Source organism: Rhinatrema bivittatum, chromosome 4 (assembly GCF_901001135.1).
Source record: "Rhinatrema bivittatum chromosome 4, aRhiBiv1.1, whole genome shotgun sequence".
Taxonomy (NCBI): Eukaryota; Metazoa; Chordata; class Amphibia; order Gymnophiona; family Rhinatrematidae; genus Rhinatrema; species Rhinatrema bivittatum.
The window spans coordinates 169308241-169324106 of NC_042618.1; the positions used below are offsets into that span (position 1 = coordinate 169308241).

A 15866-nucleotide genomic window follows, 5' to 3' on the forward strand; every position below is an offset into this window, starting at 1 on the left:
CCACATCGAGTCTTATCCCATCTGTGCTGCCAACAAACCTTCTCATAGCCGCTGTTGCAGACTTCTACAGCCACTACCGATTCCAGAGAAACCATGGTCCCATTTAGCGATGGATTTTGTAATGGACTTACCACCTTCCAATGGCTGCACAGTAATTTTGGTTGTAGTAGACTGCTTTTTCAAAATGTCCCACTTTGTGCCTCTTCCAGGCTACCCCTGAATTGGCTTGGCAATTTTTTCTAAACTTATTTTGCCTCCACTAGGTGCCCGGAACATGTGATTGGAGGGGAGGGGGGGGGGGGGGGTGTACAGCTAAACTTTGGAGGAACCTTTGCAAAAAGTTTAATATGTCCCTCCTTTTCTCTTCTACATATCACCCACAGACCAATGGCCAGACAGAGCAGACCAACCAGATCTTTAAGGCCTTCTTGAGGGCATATGCAAATGGCTGGCAGAATAACTGGACTCTTTTTTTTTTTTTTTTTTTTTTGCTGCCTTGGGCAGAATTCTGCCATAATAACCACGGAGAATCAGCTGGTGCCTCCTCTTTCAACATTGCTATGGATGACACCCACGGGTCCCTGTTCCTGTACCCCTGATGGTTCCATGCCCCACAGCAAATGCTATAGCTCAGAAATTTGGAGAAATTTAGAACAAAACTTGCCAGTTCTTTGTCCGGGCAACAGAGAAATATAAAAAGCAGGCCGATAAAAAGCACCGACCCTCACCACAGTTGAAGCCTGGAGACATGGTATGGCATAATACCAGGAACCTTCGCCTGAAAAACCCCTCCATGAAGTTTCCTCCACGCTTCATTGGATTCTTCCTGGTTGTCCATCAGGTGGGCCCAGTCAGTTTCCAATTCCACCTGCTTCCCATTCTGAAAATGCACAACACCTTCCAGGTGTCACTCTTAAAACCACTGCTACTATCTTGGCCATCATGACCTACCCCCTGAGCCTACAAATGTGCTGTCTGAAGAAGAAACTAAATACGAAGTGTAAGCCATCCTGGATTCCAAGTACATAAGAGGGAAGTTACACTATCTCATCTCCTGATGAGAATTCGGATTGGAAGAGAATACTTGGGAACTGTCCTTTTAACATTCAAGATCCTTGTCTCACAAAGGAGTTCATCACCTTTTTGCCTATAAATCTAAACCATGGGACTTGGGGGGGGAGAGATACTGTAAAGTTTGGCCAACTGTGGGACAGCCCTGTGGCTGGCCTCACTCACCCATGAGGCCCCGGAGATCCTTCTGTGTGGTATAGCCACCAGTGCTCCCATGGCACACCCTTAGGCACAGGTGTGAGTACATGGTGTAGCGGGAACTTCTGCACAATGCACCAGGATGACATCAGCCTGCCTATCCATTTAAATGCCAGCAGAGCACTAGAATGGCACCTCAGCAACAGATCCCCTGCTGTGCTTTTTGCCTGCAGCGCTGGTTGCTCAATTTCTTCTGCCTTGCCTTACCATGTCCTGTCCTTGCCTCTCCTGTTCCAGCTCTTATCTCTCTGTCTATGTCATCCCTTTATTGGTCCTTGTCCTTTGTCTCTTGTTCCAGTCCTGTTCCTGCCATGCCTCGCTCCAGTCTTTCCACTTCTGCCTTATTCCCCATTTCTCCTGGTCCTTAACTTCCTTGTCTTCTCTCTGACTGACCTCTAGTGCCTTGACCTCTATTCAGATACAGACTCTGCCTGATTTCCATCTTCCTTGACCTTTGCTTGGATGCTGACTCTGCCTGATTGCTGCAAGCCCAGACCATTGTGTGAATATGGACTCTGCCAGATAGCAATCTGCCCCGACCTCTGCGGTGTTGCGACTCTGCCTGACTGCTCTCTTGCTGAGTTCTTATCTAAGTCCTGCCAGGCTCAGAACCAAGGGCTCAACATGCGGTGAAAGAGGCTGGTAAAGTTGAGGCCTAGTTCTAGTCCCAGCTTGAATGTGTCTGCCTGCTGTTGACGTGGGCCCAGCTGGTTCACCTACCAGGCCGCACCAATCACAGCCTAAGGACTCATATTCTGTGACAATCTCCATTGCTGAGGAACAGCTAAATAGCTTTTTTTTTTACATGGGATTCGCATGAACTCATTTTAATGTTGGATTTTACTTCTTGTTTAACGTGCATTTTTTAGGAGTTAAAATCCCTGTTAAATACCATGCTCCTTTCCCACTCCCCTTTTTTAGATGCCCCCTCAGATGACTTTTTTTTTTTATTTATCTGATTTTCAAATTTACAAAAACAAAATATCTTTGCATTGAAATATATTTATTTATTTATTTATACGCTTTTATATGCCGAAGTTTAGCTAGAGGCCTTCACTCCGGTTTACAGGTATATATAAGGAGTTACATATAAGAAATATATTATACATTATCAAATCTCATTATTTGTAGCAAACTTACTCCTCGCATTAAAGTGGTAACTTAAATTGTCGGGGGGGGGGGGGGGGAAAGGAAATACAAAGAGGGAGTTAACCAAGAAACAACCCAATTATTTGCTAACCTGAAATACCATATTAATACTATTCATGCACGGATTAATTGGTAGGGGGTTGGCCTCTCGAACTCAAAAACAGGCTAAGCTGCTCAGGATTATAGAAAACAAAGGTATTACCAGAGCATTTTATAACACACATTCAGGCTGATACAGCACACTAGTAACCTGCCCTTGGATGCGCGTTTTCCCTTACCCCTTATTCAGTAAGGGGCGGAAAATGCGCGTCCAACCCGCGGCACCTAATAGCGGCCTCAACATGCAAATGATGGAGCCCCCTGAATTAATTGTTCCTCTTGCCGCTGCTTCCTTTAAAGTAGCTGGGTTTTCCAATGGCCTCTCCCGATCCACTGCAGCGTTGTTCAGCCCAGCTACTAGAGTTTGTCCAGCGGATTCTCTCCCCGGTTGCTCAAGCTGTTCAGCTCTGCTTGGCGGAAACACTTCCGGTTGTGTCCGCGGCTCTGGAGGGACTGAGTGAAACTTCCCCAGGCGGCGTCGGGGCTCCCTCCCCCGTCCCACCAGCGGGGCTCGAAGTCCTCACTTCTAATGTGGGGGACGCGTATTGAGGTATTATTCGCTGACCAGCCGGGATCTGAGGTTCAGCTGGGAACACCCTCACTCTCCCCTTTCTTTTGTGAGGCATCACAGAAGGTAAAATATCGAAAAGAGGTAACAAGAATGCTGGAGCGTTTCAACAGACATCCGTTCAGGGAGCCATCTTGTTCCCCCCCCCCCCCCACCCACCCCCAGACTTCTTATTTGAAGGCTATACTATCCCTATTCTATTGAAGGCAGTTGGGGGTTCTCATCGATTTCTCCTTGTCTCTGTAGCTTCATATTGTGTCCCTGGTTCAATCTTATTATAAGCTAAACCTGTTGCGCCCTCTGAAACTGCTTCTCTGTTCTGATTTTTTGCACCATCATTCAATCCCTAATCTTGTCACCCCTGGATTACTGTAATGGTCTGTTCTTGTGTCTGTCCAACTCTTATCTTCATGCCCTTCAACTAATCCAAAATTCTGCTTCTCGTCTAATCTCTGGTGCCTCTCTACGTAGTCACATTTCTCTGGTTCTCACTGAGTAGCACTGGTTGCCTATCATGTGACGTGCACAATTTAAAACTCTTACCTGGATCTTTATGGCTCTTCAGGGGTTATAACCCCACCTTGCTTATATTCCTCTATTCGGATTATACCAACCAGCCTATAGTCTTCACTCTGTCTCACAGCATTTCCTAGAAAGCCCCTCTCTCAAACAAGCACGGCTATTGAGTCTCGCAACCGTGTTTTTCTATTGCAGGCCCAGCCCAGTGCAAAAAAAGATCTGTTTCATTTTAGGAAGCTGCTAGTCTTATTTGTCTACCCTGGCCTTCCCTGACTATTATGATTCCCTTTTCCCTCCTACCTTTCAGGTTTATTGTAGCTTTTGCTCCTTAATCGCTAGTGCTGCTTAATATTAAGTTATTTGTTAATTGTTCGATTTTAATTTTGGATGTTTTTTGTACTCCACTGAGATTTGCGGATCAGCGGAATAGAAGTTTGTATAAATAAATGTGCACTAAAGAGAAAAAACCTGTGCTAACTGTAGCATGCCTTATTGCATTGGCCCCCCAGATGAGCTGAACTTACTTACCTTTGCTTTGTAGAGTGAAGAATGACTTGACTTTATGGGCTTCTCTTTAAATGTCTTGGTTTGATAGAATTGCTTCTGTTCAAATGATTATACTTCCCCGCTTTATATTCCTTTTTGATATTTATATTCCTTTTTACCTATTCATGTCCCAACTATCTTTTTTTTTTTTTTTTTTTTTTTTAAAGAAACTCCACAAACTAATTTTGGAGTTTATGTGGCAAGGCAAAAAGCCTATAGTAAAATTAATTCAACTTTTGACTGGTTCTAAAAAGATGGATGGAGTGGCACTTCCTGATTTCAGAGATGATTATTAGGTGATTTGCTTGAAGAGCATTGTTTAGTGGATGAACACATCCCTGTTATGCATTGGATCACTATAGAAAGAGAAATGGCTTATGATAAAAATGTTAGTTATTTCATTTATGGGCATCGAATAAAATGAGAAAGTGAATTCCTGTTTCTCATCCTTTTATTTCCTCAATATTTGATATTTGGTATAATGTCTCAGTTGGTAAACAATTGACGTTTCCCTCTCCTCTTACTTCCCTTTGGAATAATCCTGATTTTCCTTACCATTTAACTTGATCCAGCTTCTTGCTCTGGACTCTTAATGATTTTCATAGGGTGGATCAACTCTTTAAGGATGGTTTATTTCTTTCTATTGTGGATGTTCAAGAAAGGTTTCAAATTGGTACTCCAGTTTTTCAGTACTTAAAGATAGAGGGCTGGGCCCTTAAAAAAATCATTCAAAGCCTTCTGTAGCAGAGGCCTTAAGGTGTTTGAGAAATTGCTATCAAATGTTACTAGTAATAAAAGTTTAATTTCCATTATCTACAAGATGCTCATGGCGGTGGGTTTTTCTGTGTTGGATACTATTAAAATCTTCAGAGGAATAGCCATGTTAGTCTGGAGTAGCAAAAATTACAGGAGACAGGTGGCACCTGATGAAATGGACTTTGTCCTCGAAAGCTCATACCTCAATAAATTGGTTAGTCTATAAGGTGCCACCTGCCAGTTGTCATTTTTGGATATTAATAAGAGTTCTTGGGAAAGGGATCTTGGTTGCAGGGATTAGTAAAGAAAACTGGTTGGACATATTTCTTTGAATGAACAAAGAGAATTTGATCAGTGTTTCTACTTAGAATGGATCTAAAAAATGTTTTTGTTGGTATTATACTTCAGTTTGACTGTTGAAAGTGAGGTGTGAAAAGGATCCTCTTTGTTGGAAAGATTGTGGGGAACAGAGCACTTTTTTTTTCCACATCTGATAGAAGTATCCCCGTATTATTTTTTGGTCCAAATTTCCGTTATGACTAAAGTAAAAGTCCCATTGGAACCAGCATTGAATGATATTTGGTCATAATTTAAAGACCTACACTGTTGATTCTGTTAGTCATCCTACATTGGTGGTTCATATGTTAGTTGCAGCAAGACACCTTACCACCTTTTTGGAATTCCCTTTCTAAACCATCTTTGTCAACAGGGTTCCAAAGTTTATGGAATATTTACCATATTTTCTTGTAAAACCCACATCCATGTATATACCTTGGAAAAGTAGGCCTAGCAGATGCAAATCAACACCTATACCACATAGTAACAAAGCTGCATTTACTTTAGGAAAATAGAGATGTGCATTCTCTTCAGTTTTGGCAGAAAATATATATAGAATACATGTATTTATTTTATATGCACATATTTATGTGCATATCCTTTTTTTGTGTGTGTACTATAGTTCCCGAGGTACGTGTGTACAGCTGAAACGGAAGAAACTAATGCACATCCTTAGATATTTATGTTAAGAAATTGATTTATTTATTTAGTACAGTGCATTCAAAATATTCAGATCCCTTCACCTTTTCCACATTTTGTTACGTTACAGCTTTATTCTAAAATGGATAATTTGCATGTTTCCCTTCCTCATTCTACACACAATACCCCATAATGACAAAGCAAAATCAGGTTTGTAGAAGTTTATGCAAATTAAAAAAAAATATATCACATTTACATAAGTATTTAGACTCTTTGCCATGAGACTTAAAGTTAAGCTCAGGTGCATCCTGTTTCCATTGATCATACTTGAGATCTTTCTCCAACTTGATTGGAGTCCACCTTTGGTAAATTCAATTGATTGGACATGATTTGGAAAGGCACACACCTGTCTATATAAGGTCCCACAGTTGAAAGTGTATGTCAGAGCAAAATCAAAGCCATGAAATCAAAGGAATTGACTGTAGACCTCTAGGACAAGATTGTGCTGAGGCACAGATCTGGGGAAGAGTACAAAAAGAATTGCTGCAGCATTGAAGGTCCCAAAGAACACAGTGGTCCCCATCATTCTCAAATGAAAGAAGTTCAGAACAACAGGACTCTTCCTAGAGTTGGCCTCCCGCCCAAAATGAGCAATCGGGGTAGAAGGGCCTTGGTCAGGGAGGTGACCAAGAACCCAAAGGTCACTCTGACAGAGCTCCATAGTTCTGCTGTGGAGATGGGATAAACTTCCAGAAGGACAACCATCTCTGCAGCATTCCACCAATCAGGACTCAAAGCATGAGAAACAAGATTCTTTGGTCCGATGAAACCAAGATTGGCCTGAATGCCAAGACAATGCAGGAGTGACTTCTGGACAAATCTGTGAGTGACCTTGAGCGGTCCAGCTAGAGCCTGGACTTGAAACCAATCGAACATCTCTGGAGAGACCTGAAAATAGCTTTGTATTGACGCATCCCATTCAATCTGACAGAGCTTGAGAAGATTTGCAGAGAAGAATGGGAGAAAATCCCTAAATCCAGGGATGCCAAGATTGTAGCGTCATACCTAAGAAGACTTGAGGCTGTAATCGCTGCAAAAGGTGCCTCAACAAAATACTGAGTAAAGAGTCTGAATGCTTATGTAAATGTATTTCAGTTTTGTTTTGGGGTTTTTTAAATTAATTTTGCACAAATTTCTACAAACCTGATTTTGCTTTGTCCTCATAGGGTATTTAGTGTAGATTGAGGAGTGAAAAATGCATATTATCCATTTTAGAATAAGGTTTTAACATAAAATGTGGAAAAAGTGAAGAGGTCTGAATACTTTCTGAATGCACTGTAAATGCAGTTTTTTTTAGTATATGATATGTGTCTATAATCTGTTAGTAGTGATTACATGCTAGTATGTAAAAACGAGTATAACCCACACCGTTGTTTAATTCGCACCCACAACTGCTTGAATGTAAAAACGTGTTTACACTGTGGATTATGTGCGCAAAAATATGGTAATCTCTGTGGAATGTCTGATGAAGTAAGTTAGAGATTTTTACTTCGTTTCAAAAACTTTGAAAACTTTTTTTTTCTTTAGAGATGTTAACTTCTTTAACAGTTCAACTCTGAATAATGTTTATTTTAAACTATTTTTATACTGCATACTCATGCAAATATCGTAGTGGTTTATTTTATTATCTGGTCTTATGCTGATTATGGGTAATTGATATATATTTTTTTCTTTTTTGAGATCTGTACAGCTGGCCTGTTATTAATTGTTTTTCATTGTAGGGTGTTTTATTTTTTGGATTTGGTTTGATTCCCTTTTTTTTTTTTTTGCATTTTAATGTTTATTGTGATGTGTTCTCTGCTGTATGTATTTGTTTTGCTTCAATAAACTTGTTTAAAAAAAAGAATGGATGTCTTAGCATACAGGATTATCAAAGCCATTTGAGGACTCAGAAGGGAGGGCATTTTTGCATGCTTGTGCAACAACTGTAATTGTTGGTATATTTATGTGGTGACCCTAATATGTCATACCTGATAAGACATACTCGCAAAGTGTGTGTTAATTGGCAGCTAAATCTGGTCTTTTCCATAATTTCTTTATCTGTATTTGAAGGGTTTCATATCCCTTGCTAGAATCATATGAGAGTCCCTGCAGTGCTTATTACAGGTTGAAAAAAAAATAAAAGAACCCATTTCTAAAGTATATATTGAATAGGGGAAAGAACCTGGCACAGATAACTTACAATATCATATGTATTGGTATTCTGTTAGGAGAATGACGCATTCAGATAGTACAAAATGAAATCATAATAGCCTATAAACTCCACTGTCTCCTTTCAAGCATGATTTGAGAGGGCTGGAGCTGAAGACCTGTTTAAACTGCTGCTTTAACGTTGTCTTCCTAATGAGACCTTGGTAAGCACAAGTCTCTGCTCCTTCCTCTGCTGAGGATTCTCTTGATGTCACTTGGGGTGACCTGCACCAGAGTTCCTCTAAGGGGGCTCCAGTGCATGCTGAGCTCCTCTGTTGATGCTTTGGGTTGGATGAATGCATGAATGAACCTGACACTAGACGTTACTGAGCATATCAGGAGTTCATCTTGTTTTTATTTCTATTTGTTACTTTGTTTCTGTGCATTTAGGTGGACTAACATGGAAACCACACTACTTTGATATTTCTTTAAGGATTTGTTAGAATTTTATATAGAATTTTATAATATAGGTGAGAATTAGCAGCATGTTGTATCTTTCTTATTGATTGATTTTTTCCTGGTCTTTTGGTAATTTGACCCCATTGTGGACTATAGTAATCTTATTTTTCCTTGGAACATATGACATATTGTAATGTGTGTATTTTCCTTGGTGTACTTTCTTACTGTTCCTTGATTGTTCTGGATTGTCTCAGAAAATTTTATAATTAAATAAATTAAAAAGTTTTTTTTAAAAATTATTTTTTCTTCCTCACCTGTACAAACAAGTGCTCTAGACGAGTTAGACTAAAAACAGTATTTTCTTTCTTTCTTTGGGCATTTTATATACCGGTGTTCCAAAAGAAGATAACAATGGTTTACAAAAGCAACATTCACATTTTAAGGCAGCACAACATCAATACATGTTAACTAGATTGTTAAAATAGTTTTTGATATTTTTTTATATTGTATAATAAAGCTTGCAATTATAATTATTTATACTAATCAATGTATTAGTGGTGTAACTTACCTTTTCACAGAGTGTATTGGTGGATATTTTATTTAAGTATCCATGTATTGTTTAATTTGATAAAAGCCTAGTTGTGTATACTATATATAAATACATTTCTCTATCAATAGCAGGATGTCACTTTTGATAACAGCAACCCCAGAAACAGCAAAAGGCATGCAAGCAGTCCACAAAACCCCAGTGTAAGCTGCTAGAAATAAAAAAAAAAAATTAAAAAAAAGTTTCCCCATTCCTGATGATGCATGCACAAGAAAAAAAAAGACAAAAAAAATATATAGTATAAAGAAATAAAAATCCACTATGCCAAAGCATAGTTATAACACAATAAATAAAATACGATAAATTCACAACATCGATTTATAATAACCAATCACAGCCAACACTAAAACAACCAAGCCAACCCCAGCATTGTCTCCTCAATTAACCATATGCATCCCTACATGTAACTGCCATACAATCTAGTTAAAAACTGCTTGAAATAAAAAGGCTTTCTAAAAGTCAGAAAATTTATTTCTTCATGGGCTTCCAGCAGAAATCTATTCTAAAGAGTAGAAACTATGCTTTTCCAAGGACAAGCAGGATGGTTATTTACACTTTTGGATAATAGAAGGACTAGGGGGCATTCCATGAAGTTAGCAAATAGCACATTTAAGACTAATCGGAGAAAATTCTTTTTTACTCAATGCATAATTAAGCTCTGACATTTGTTGCCAGAGGATGTGGTTAGTGCAGTTAGTGTAGCTGGGTTCAAAAAAGGTTTGGATAAGTTCTTGGAGGAGAGTCCATTAACTGCTATTAATCAAGTTTATTTAGGGAATAGCCACTGCTATTAATTGCATCAGTCGCATGGGAAGTATGAGAGAAAAAAGTGTGTGAAGCTTGCTGGGCAGACTGGATGGGCCATTTGGTCTTCTTCTGCCGTCATTTCTATGTTTCTATGTTTCTATGGATCATCTTGGTGTTTGGGTAATTGCCAGGTTCTTGTGGCCTGGTTTGGCCTCTGTTGGAAACAGGATGCTGGGCTTGATGGACCCTTGGTCTGACCCAGCATGGCAATTTCTTATGTTCTTATGGTAGACCTCACACATGGGTGACGACATCAGATGGAGCCCAGCACGGAAAACTTCTGTCAGATTCTAGAACTTTGACTTGGCATACTGAGCATGCCCTATACCACTCGTCCACACAGTGTCTCTCTTCAGTCTTTTTTTTTTGCGCGGAGCTTTTGCATCGTAGTGTGAATGAGCATGGTATAGGGCATGCTCAGTATGCCAAGTCAAAGTTCTGGAAACTTTGACAGAATTTTTCCATGCCGGGCTCCATCTGATGATGTCACCCATGTGTGAGGATTAACATCCTGCAGTCCTTGGAGAACACTTGTTACTGGTAAGCAACTCTACTATCTTTGTTTGTTTGTTTATTTTATATACCGTCAATCTGGAACAATGTCGACGGTGTACACTCTATTATATAGTAAACACTATATAAGAACACAATAAAACTCAATAATACAATAAATATGTAAAAATAATACAATAAAAGCATAAAATAATATAAGACTAGGATTGATGACGTCAGGTTGTTACATCTCACTTGGGACTGTTAGTGTTAAGTTGAATTTTGGTGCATGAAATTAACGAAACAGGCAGATTAAATGATGGCCCAGTGTGCCGGCATCATGTATCTGCATCAGGACCAACATTCTTAGTCCCTGGAAAGGAAACAAGCAGGTCCTAGCACCACCTGCCAGCTAGTACAGTGTAACTTGAGATGGGATCCAGAGCAAGCCCCCAGTTCACTGCCTGTAACTGAAAAGAGCAAATCAATAGACTAACGCACTATGTGGTAGGGAGTGAAGGCCCCAGAGCTTCCCTGAGAGAGTGTATGTGGTTCAGGTGGGCTTCTCTTGCACTAAAAGTTTGAGATGAAGGTAACCAGACAAAAGCTTTTTTTTTTTTTTTTAACAATTTATTTATTGAATTTATAAATTGATGAAAGGAATACAACTTGCTTTACAGAAAAAGATAGATAATCATTATACAATAGTAGAAAAAAAATACAAAAAAATCAAACAAGTAAACACATAATCATACATCTCCAAAAGTAACTATATCAAAACAGAGGCAGAAAAAATTAGGAGAAGTAAGGAAATTAAGCTAAAGAATAGAGCCTAACATAACTTCACAGGCAATGATACATCAATATTGATTAAACACTAGATCTACTGGGGTCCAGGAGGGGAAATTACAACACTCCTGGAATTGATGAAAGACTTGAGTTGCTCAGGAAGGAAAAACACAAAGCAATGGAAAAGGCAGGTTCTTGTGGCCTGGTTTGGCCTCTATTGGAAACAGGATGCTGGGCTTGATGGACCCTTGGTCTGACCCAGCATGGCAATTTATGCTCTTATGTTCAGTCATTCCAATATCTAATGACACATTTACAGGGGTATCTAAGAACAAAGGAACACCCCAAAGAAATAGCCTGTAGCCTAAGAGCAAGAAAATATTCCTTCTCTCTTGGGTAGAACATGCAAAATTAGGAAAAATTCAGATCTGTCCATGAAACAAAGAGGAAATACTCTTGAAATAGCTTTATCACACATCGTTATGTTACAGCAGCAAATCTGAAGGCAGGAAATGTCCCTTCTACATATCTCATCCTGTCTTCTATCTTCTGTTTTCACTTTTCAGTCTTGTCAAGCAGACTTGGTGAAGGACAATGGACATAAATATTTTCTCTCTGTTCTAGCGGACCCCTATATGCCGGTAAGAACAAAAAATCTTTTAAAGTAAGAGAGTTTTGGGGGTTTTGGGAAATATTTTCATGATTCCTTAACTCGGAACTGTGCCTCAATGCAAACTTAATACAGTGACCCACCAGCCTTGACAGACCTGTTGTTCTGAATAGGTAATATAAGATGCTGCAAGGTCCTGGGCACCATCCAGTAATCTCTTTAATGAGGCTTGATATGAAGCGGAAGACCTTTATTATCCAGGGGATAGAGGCTCTTGATTAGACCAGGCCATGGACTATCATCATCATATGCAACTTGTAAATTGTTTCATTTCTACCTTTTGTATAGTTGGGAAATTGGCTTGGTCTCTCTTTAACATTGTGGAAGTTGGCATTCTTTGATATAAAATTTTCAATGATAGAAGGTCTTGTTTGCTAACCCCGCAGTATCCCCCACCCTCCTGTTGCCCAGTCAAGGATAAGCATTTTAAATCTTGAGTATTGGTCAGTCTCTTATCTGTAGCATCTTGTGATTGAGGTACTGTTAATTTATGTGGCAGAACATAGGCCCTGTTCTTGTGTTTAGTGTTAGACATCACACTATCCATTCTATTAAAGGGCCTCCACAACAAGATGGTGTTTTTCAGGGTATGTTGGGGTGCTGGTGAATGGTATATTAGGAAAAGCATTCCTGAAGAGGCTGGATGACTGGATAAAGGTTGAGTCAAAGCTGGTAAAACCAGGCCTAGCTTGGGAGGCATCTTGACATGCAACTGTTAACACTGGAGCAGGCTCAGGATCAGCAACCTAGGAGTGAGGCATGGAGTAGGAATCAGGTTGGACAAGCAGAGGATCTGAAAGACATTTCCCAGGAGTCTGTTGTACCAGCAAAGGTGTGCATCTATTGCTCTCATTATATACTATCACCAATCAGAGCATGGCCTATGCTGACCAGTAGGACCTTCCAAGGGCATGTCTAACTTTCCTTGCCTTCATCTCGTATGACTGCTCTGCAGCTTCCCAGCTTCTGCCTTCTGGGGTTGCTGGTCCAAGCCCCATCAAGTCTGGGCCTCAAAGTCAGGTTTAATTGGATGTTCTTGGTGGAGGCATCCAAGTAGTTTATCTGCATATATGTCCTGATTTGACTCCCAACTGCAGTCTTCTAGCTTATACCCTTTCTGGTATCCTAGATAATCCTTGGATGTACCTTGAGCCCAGATTTCTTGTCTTTTCATTGATGCTGGCTGCAAGGAAAGTGTCTCAACCTGGGAATGGGTTCTTCCTGTATGGCTTTAACAGGATCATGTGCAAAACTGGGTAAATCTGAAGACTTGCTGGCAGTTTACCCTGAAGGTCACTAGATTTATCTTTTTATGGATGACAAAAGGCCCCATGAATCTCTGTTCAAGCTTGGTAGTGGGTTGACTTGTCCATATGACTCGTTGAGACCCACAGGTTATCTCCCACTGCAAATTTCATCACCAGCTATCTGTATGTTTCTTTGGACATTTTTTTGGCTCTTTCCAGGGCTTCTTGTACTTAAGCATGTACCTCTTGCAAATTCTTGGTCCACTTTGCCACAGCTGGGATCCTAGACTGTCATACTTTTCCTGAGTGGAACTGAGGATAAACCCACCATTGGCAAAGAACGGTGAAGTTTTCGGCATTGTTATATGAGAATTTCTCAGTTGGGAGCAACTGAAATCAGTCCAGGGTTTGATTTATTCATTTAATCTGTCTATTGGATTACTCATGATAAGCTGATAAGTGGACAAGGCTGTCCAAAGGTGGTGTTATCTCTCCAAAATCTTATTGTAAATTGAATACCATTTACAACCCTCAAAAAAATAAAAATGAATAGTACTTAACTTATACAGAAATGACGTGTTAACATCATAATAGCTGTGTTCCCAAAGAAATGCCCCACCAACACGGTACTATTCATTTTTAGTTTTTTTAGTTAATGGTTTGTGGTATGTAAATTTGGACTAGCAGATGAAAGAAAGTCTTTGCGCCTATTTTCTGACACCTTTTGTAGCCCATTGAGAGGCAAGAGATGGTAGATTGAACCTTGGCACTTTGAAATCTATCTGATGCTGTGTTCATTTTTTCTTAAATTTGTTTTTTAATAATTTTTTTGAAATAGTTTTTTGAAAGTTGTATTTATATATTTTTGGAACCTATTTTTTGTATGACAATTATACTTTAGGCTCTTGCTCATTTTTTTGCTTTTGGTATTGTCAGCAAAAGGTTGCTGACCTTAAAAATGGCATTTGAGGACTGGTGCTTTCTTCTGTGGTAGTTCTTCTCTGGAGCTGTCATTTTGTGGGAGTAGAAGACACAATGATCAAGCATGTTCCCTGGTGCCTTTCTCTTGGACAGAATGACCCCTATGGCTCATCCTGATGAATCTGCATCTACCACAAATAGTTCCTCTGGATCGGGGTAAATGGAAATTGGGGTAGAAATGAACACTGCCTTTAGAGATTTGAAATCCTGTAGCTGTTTAGAGGACCATTTGAACAGAATTCCATACTTAAGAAATTCTGTCCGCTGGGCTATCAACTTGGAGAATACTTAGATGGATTTGTGAAGAGGTATGCAGGAGAAAACACCAAAACACCTTAAAGGACTGGATCCAGAAATCTGGCCTGATTCACTTTAAGCCTAAAGCAGCTGGGAATCCTGGTCAGGCAGAGCTCCCTGGGAAAAGTGTATAACTAACCAGGCCCAGGAGGGAACAGGAGGCCCAGGGAATAAAGCCTAGAAAAAGAGAATACTGCTGAACTGTAAGTTGTAATGCCACATTTGTTGTTTAACTGCCAAGAATAGCAAAGCTGATTTTGTTGCCTTGTCACTCATAAATTTATGCAAGATGTCTGCCAGAGTCCAGCCTGAATCTGTCCTCTGGCTACCTTAACACCGCTCACAGAATCATCAATTGAATTTTCAAAACCCAGGAAACGTTCTACCCCTTTCACATTCCTTGGAATTCGCCATTCTGTCATTTCTAACATCTTGCGCTCTCCCCTGATCCAGCTCCCTGGTCACCCAGTCAAAGAAATTGATCAGATTCATCTGACAAGACCCACCTCTGGTAACACCATGCTGTCTCAGATGGTTATAATCCCCTAGGTTCCAGAAAGTGCACTAACCTCTGTTTTAGTAGTGATCCAATTAATTTATTCACCACCAAGGTCAGACTAACCAATCTGTAATGTCTAGCCGCCTCCTTACTTTCCACTTTATGAACCATAGCCACCTGTCTCCAATCCTCTGAACTACTATATATCTCAGGAGTCTGGTATACCAGCAAAGCTGTGCCTCTGTTACTCTCCATATTTATTTATTTTATTTATTTAACAGCTTTTATATACCGACGAACGTTGGGAACATCTCATCGGTTAACAAGGAACAAAAATTAGCAACAAGCTTTACATTGAACAAAGAACTGAAGGAAAATATGTATAGTAACATAGTAAATGTCGTCAGATAAAGATCCAAATGGTCCATCCAGTCTGCCCAGCAACTGCCTCAACTCGCTCCATACAGGTTTACCCCCACCCCATGCCTTCTGTTAAGGGTAGTGATTGCTGCTTCGTGCAGGTTATGTCCATGCAAAAATGTTGCAGCTAAAGTTAACACATGTTACACCATTTCTTAATTTCCATCCCTAGCCACTAAAGATCCATCCTTTTATCCTTTGCCCTTTTGAATTCCATTATCGTGCTTCCTACCTCTTCCAGAGTGCTCCATGCATTCACCTTTCCATGAAGAAATGTTTCTTGACATTGTTCCTGAGTCCTTTGGAGTTTCATATCTTGACTCCTGGTTCTTTCCATTGGAAAAGTTTTGATTTTTGTACATCACTAAATCCTTTCAGGTATTTGAAAGTTTGTATCATATTTCTCATGTCATCTCTTCCAGGATATACATATTTAGAGCCTCCAGGCCCTCCCATAAGACTTTCAGTGCAGTCCCCACACCATTTGGCTTGCATTTCTTTGGACCGCCGTTATCCTGTGTCTATTC

At 39.9% G+C, this 15866-nt stretch overlaps 1 protein-coding gene across 2 annotated transcripts in view; it reads left to right on the top strand.

The window, feature by feature from the left end:
* RPTOR (regulatory associated protein of MTOR complex 1) overlaps positions 1–15866 on the top strand; it is a 699963-nt gene that overhangs the window by 461219 nt on the left and 222878 nt on the right. For both annotated transcript variants that reach the window (XM_029599200.1, XM_029599201.1), the window contains exon 14: positions 11792–11866. In XM_029599200.1, the coding sequence (XP_029455060.1) occupies positions 11792–11866 (75 nt within the window). The remainder of the gene's footprint in view (positions 1–11791; positions 11867–15866) is intronic.